Source organism: Brassica napus, chromosome A8 (genome assembly GCF_020379485.1).
Source record: "Brassica napus cultivar Da-Ae chromosome A8, Da-Ae, whole genome shotgun sequence".
NCBI lineage: Eukaryota > Viridiplantae > Streptophyta > Magnoliopsida > Brassicales > Brassicaceae > Brassica > Brassica napus.
The window spans coordinates 19,380,653-19,386,652 of record NC_063441.1 but is presented as its reverse complement, the minus strand read 5'-3'; the positions used below and the strand labels follow the sequence as shown (position 1 = coordinate 19,386,652).

Below are 6,000 nucleotides of genomic sequence, written 5' to 3'. Positions count from 1 at the left end.
AGAATATTAGTAGATAAAAACAATAAATAAAAATTACATCAGAAGTGGGAGTAGGCGAAATAGAATGGTGGGGTTCCGTTCTCCACGACGGATATTAGGCGAAGCGAGAGATTAGCTTTAATCAGTCCTCGTTTGATCTCTAATCATATTTTTTTATAAATCAATCTATATTCTAAAATATACACACAGTTTTATTATAAAACATAACATGAGACCACTTTAATAAAAAAGAAAATAAATCTTGACCATCCTAATAAAAGTAATGGTTACATACATTACCATTTTCTCACCGAACACTACCGTCAAACACATGCGACGAATCCATTATTCAAAGTAAACCTGACCCGAAAATAAGTTTCCGGTTAGATTGCTCGTATGTGATGAATTGACGAATCCACCCTCACCTACCGCAAAGACAAAAAGCTTCACCAAACACAACTACCGGGTTATAAAACCCTTAACTTCTCCTTCAAACACTTCTCAGGTTTCGTGTTGCTCACAAACTTGTCGGAATCTCAACACCAAATAAAAAAACATTTTCTTTATTAAAATAAAAAAAATCGAGGAAAGATGGCGCTCATGAATGGAAGCATGAACCTATCATCAATCAAAACGACGATATTCAACCACCGTCAAACAAGCTTCTCCTCCGCCGTACCAAGAACCACATCCCTCCGTATCTCCGCCGTGCAAACCGACCCAAAACCACCAACTTCATCAACGGTAACGAAGTCCGTCGAAGTTAACGTGAGTAAATCCAAATGGACACCGGAGAGCTGGAAGAAGCAGAAAGCTCTTCAGCAGCCGGAGTATCCTGACTTAGCTGAGCTAGAAGCCGTGCTCGACACGATCGAATCTTTCCCTCCGATCGTTTTCGCCGGAGAAGCTAGACTTCTCGAAGAGCGGTTAGGTCAAGCAGCGATGGGTGAAGCGTTTTTATTACAAGGAGGAGACTGTGCAGAGAGCTTCAAAGAGTTCAACGCTAACAACATTCGTGACACCTTTAGGATTCTTCTCCAGATGGGTGCTGTTTTGATGTTCGGTGGCCAAGTCCCCGTCGTTAAGGTTGGAAGAATGGCGGGCCAGTTTGCGAAGCCGAGGTCTGATTCGTTTGAGGAGAGGAACGGAGTGAAGCTGCCGAGTTATAGAGGAGATAACATCAATGGAGATGCGTTTGATTCCAAGTCTAGGATTCCTGATCCACAGAGGATGATCAGAGCTTATTGTCAATCTGCAGCTACTTTGAATCTTTTGAGAGCTTTTGCTACTGGTGGTTATGCTGCTATGCAGAGAGTTACTCAATGGAATCTTGATTTCACAGAACGTAGTGAGCAAGGAGACAGGTAAACAAAAACAACAGCAAATAATACTATTTTAATCCTTTTTTCTTTTGGTAAATTTTTATTTTTTAAAGTTGAGAGAAGTAGGACTTGGGATTTTCATAATTTTTTCAGAATATTTCAGAGGTCTCTTACTTTATAATTATTATTTTAAATTTAATTTAGAGATCCACTTAGAACATGCTGATGTGGATGGCCTAAGGTATTGATTGTATTTGTATGTGTGTTAAAAATGGTTGTATTGATTCGGCAGGTACCGTGAACTAGCTCACCGTGTTGATGAAGCGCTTGGTTTCATGCACGCGGCTGGACTCACGCTTGATCATCCCATCATGCAAACAACCGAGTTCTGGACTTCTCATGAGTGCTTGCTCTTGCCTTATGAACAATCACTAACAAGGCTGGACTCAACTTCTGGTCTCTACTATGATTGTTCTGCTCATATGATTTGGGTCGGTGAGCGAACAAGACAGCTTGATGGAGCACACGTCGAGTTTTTAAGAGGTGTTGCTAATCCTCTTGGAATCAAGGTTTTGTGTTTTTTTTTCTCCAACTCTAAATACATTATCAAGTTTTAGTTTGTGCTAGTGAAACTGATTGAGATCTTTGTGGTGGGTTATAGGTGAGTGATAAGATGGATCCGAATGAGCTTGTGAAGCTGATTGAGATCTTGAATGCTGATAATAAACCTGGTAGGATCACAATTATCACCAGAATGGGAGCAGAGAATATGAGAGTGAAGCTTCCTAATTTGATTAGAGCTGTGCGACGTGCTGGACAGATTGTGACTTGGGTCAGTGATCCAATGCATGGAAACACCATTAAGGCTCCTTGTGGCCTCAAGACTCGTCCGTTTGACTCTATAATGGTAAGGTTTACATAAAACTTTCTCTAATTGGTTTTGTCAAAAAAAAAAAAGCTTTCTCTAATTGGTTAGTATATGTTTGTTGTAGTAGGTGAGATAGCGAAAGGAGACATTAATCAACTTTAGTTGGGCTAAAGTTGACGACAACTGCTTTTTTCTATAGTTTGGTGGTCTTTAAAATATAGTGAAAAAATTATCAAAAGCACGTGTCCTGAATTTATCTGCTACGTCTATTTTTAGTAGACTTTGAAGTTTATTTTTGATAAGTTATAACAAAATAACCTATTAATTTTTTTTTCTGTTAACTGAAAAATATTTAGGCTGAAGTGAAAGCATTCTTCGACGTGCATGAACAAGAAGGGAGCCACCCAGGAGGTGTTCACTTAGAGATGACCGGTCAGAACGTGACCGAGTGCATCGGCGGTTCACGCACAGTCACGTTCGATGACTTGAGCTCGCGATACCACACGCACTGTGACCCGCGCCTCAATGCTTCTCAGTCTCTCGAGCTCTCCTTCATCATTGCCGAACGCCTTAGAAAGAGACGCATCAAGTCCCAACAGGCTTTTTCCGTCTAATTTAAACAAACATGTGGTGTAATATCTCTATATAAAATAAGTGTGTGAATTCAATATACTGTCCCGTTTATCTTTGATCCAAATATTGGGTCAATAGAACGCGTAAGGTTTTGTTTTGATATTGTTGTTAATGAGTATTATTTCCATTTTACAATATAATCATGGAACGTTTTTATTCATGTTGTGAACAGTTTTGTGGTAGAACAAAAACATAGGTTCTGACTGTAATCAATTAAACTGAAAGGTCCAGTCTGATATTGACCAATAAGTATTCTGAACTTAAAACCTAGCAATACGTTTTTAAACAATACATCCAAGGTCTAATTAAGTCTGATATTGTGCAACTAGTATTCTGAAAAAAAGAAAAAACTACTGTAGTATTCTGAACTTAAAACCTGGCAATACTTTTATATATAAACAAAACAAAAACATACATACAAAGGTCAAGTCTGATATTTGTAAAACTTAAAACCCAGCGATACGTTTATAAACAAAACAAAAGTATAAATACAGTTCAAGTCTGATATTGTGCAACTAGTATTCTAAACTTAAAACCTAGAAATACGTTTATTAACAAAACAAAAATATACATATACAAAGGTCAAGGTCAAGTCTGATATTGTGCAATTAGTACTTCAAACCTAGCAATACGTTATAAGCAAAAACAAAAGTATTCATACGTGGTCAAGTCTGATATTGTGCAATTAGTAGTATTCTAAACTTAGAACCTAGCAATACGTTTATAAACAAAACAAAAAAAATATGAGTTGATTACCCATTAAGACACTTTTCTGTCTTTTTTGACACAAAAACACACTTCTTGCTGGAGGGGCACTTTCTCCATACAGGTGGCAAAAGGTGGACATTACTACCCCTCGCTGGCTTAACTGGGACAGGAAGGAGATGTTTGGCGTTTTGTTAAACCATTGTCTGGTTAGTTGGGACCAAAGTAAGGGGAGAGAGTTTTGTCTTGTTGTGTATCCTAGTTAACGTTATTTGTTATTAAGGTAGGTGAGCTGGGCCATTCTTAACCGTTGGATGAAAACGAATCTAAAGGTGAAGGACGTTTTGTCTGTAAAGATGTAGGTATGTCATTAAATGCATGTATTCTCTTCATCTCGACGACGGAGGAAGTTCTTCGACGCCGAAGGTAATTTTTAAAGATTGTCTAGTTTTTTAGTTCAACCAAATGTGAGGAAAGATATGAACTTTGTTGAATCAGATTTTACGACAAATTTAGGTCTAAAAATTGTAGCTTTGATGGTCTCGTAGGTGAAGGAAGAAGAACGTGTACATCGGCGATGGATGACCAATGTTTGGTTTTGTCAGGTGACTGGGTATGCGGAGATGAAGGGAAGTGGGATTTTGTCATCGAAAAGAACCAGATGGGGAGAATGGTTGAGATTCACCCCGGTTTGGGTTTCAAAGAACTTGAAGATAACGTTCTCCGGGAGTTTAGACTTGATGAAGGGCATTTCCGTGTATCACTAAGCTACTGGCCACCATCAAGTTTTGAGCTTGCGACCGGTATCCGAACGCCACCGGTACTTATAACAAGTGATTGCTCTCTGAAGTATTTCTGTCAACATATGAAGGTAAAAGGAGGGATGAACCTGTTTGCTCGGTTTGACGCAAAACCAAAAGACGTGGACACTGAGGTTGTGGATGACAGTGGAATGTGTTTTGTTTCACCTACGGCTGCTCGATTTCAAGGAAGTGGGGAGTTTGGGTCAGGGCGTTCTAGAAAAGGGTATTTATCATCTGCAGCATCGAAGACCAAAGTTATTAATCTAGAAGATGATGATGACTTCGTACGTGAAGTTGAGAAAGTGGAAGGGATAATGTTCAGTGATAGTTGCAAGGCAGAAGAAGTCAGTGGTTGCAGTTTGGGAACTGATGAAGAAGAGAATGTTGAAAGGGAGCTGGACGAGATAGAGTTGAGGCCTAGGGGATATGATAAGGAGTTTTGGGATCCGTTGCTAGCGGGCGACTATGGAGGTTCTAATGCCGTCAATGTTGTGTTCAACGAGGATGAGATTGTTGAAGGGTTGAAGAAGAAGAATGGACCTCGTTCCTACTTCTGTGACACTAATAGTTGTTTTGACCATTGGGTTGAAGTTGGTGGTGGTAGCGTTGGAGATAACAAAGCGAAAGTGGAGAATTTTGGGGGCGTGGGGAGTGATGATGTTGGGAGTGGTGGTGGTGTGGGTAGTGGTGGTGCGGGGAGTGGTGGTGGTGTGGGGAGTGGTGGTGCGGGGAGTGGTGGTGGTGTGGGGAGTGGTGGTGCGGGGAGTGGTGTCAATGTTGCAGAACAAGGAAGTAGAAGTAGGGGCCCGCCGCGGAGGCTAGAGGATGTTGATGACGAGGAATTTGATATTCCCCCTCTTTTTGATGACACAGAATATGATGCAGCTGAAATTCCAGATATGGATGTGGATGAGGGTGATGGTAATATAGAAGTTGGGAAGGTGTTTGGGAGCAAGTCAGATTGTCAGATTGCACTGGCGATATATGCTATTAAAAAACAGTTTAAATTTACTCAGACAAGGACGAAGTTGGATTCATTCGTTGTAGAATGCCCTGAATGGTTACGCAGCTTAAAGGGTGTGATTTTGGGAGTGTTGTTTAGGGTGTTATTTTCTAAGTTTTAGACTGGCTGTTTGTTCTGAAGCTATGTTGTCTTTACTCAACTATTGATTTTGGTTTGTTGAGATATCGGGATTGAAGAACAAAGCAACCTATAATTTTCTTTTAAAAAGGTGAATTTATTTTAGATTTTCTAATCGCAGCACATTTAGTCCCTTGCCTTGTGGACATGGACAGTAGTGTTTATGCTTAGTTTGCAGATTTGTGACAGTTGTAGTCAGTTAAAAAAGTGATGCTGGTGTTTATAATTTGAGCAGTTGCTGATTGCCGTGTGTTGTTTAGATGGGATGATTGCGCTCGTTTACTTGACAAGTAGAAATAGATGAAAGGAAAGGATTCTACATATCCCATATCTTACAACATGATAAGATCAACATATAGAACCGAAACAAGTTATAGTTTGAAATAAAGAGAGCAAGAATAGAACAGAGTCTTGATGATTGAAAGAGATTACGACAAGGGTTTTGTGTTACATTAAGTGCATATGAATTGGAGTTCAGGTGGTGAGCTTGACATATAGCCATGCCATTGTTCCCAATGCAATGGCAGCAGCTCCAATGTTGAGAACGGG

At 39.8% G+C, this 6,000-nt stretch overlaps 1 protein-coding gene across 1 annotated transcript; it reads left to right on the top strand.

Moving 5' to 3' along the window:
• Positions 1-453: 453 nt before the first annotated feature.
• On the top strand, positions 454-2,962 carry LOC106434230 (phospho-2-dehydro-3-deoxyheptonate aldolase 1, chloroplastic-like). Its single transcript, XM_013875067.3, has 4 exons — positions 454-1,343; positions 1,594-1,870; positions 1,963-2,208; positions 2,526-2,962. The coding sequence occupies exons 1-4, from the start codon at positions 571-573 to the stop codon at positions 2,781-2,783; spliced, it is 1,554 nt and encodes a 517-aa protein (XP_013730521.2). The 5' UTR covers positions 454-570; the 3' UTR covers positions 2,784-2,962.
• The last annotated feature ends 3,038 nt before the right edge of the window (positions 2,963-6,000 follow it).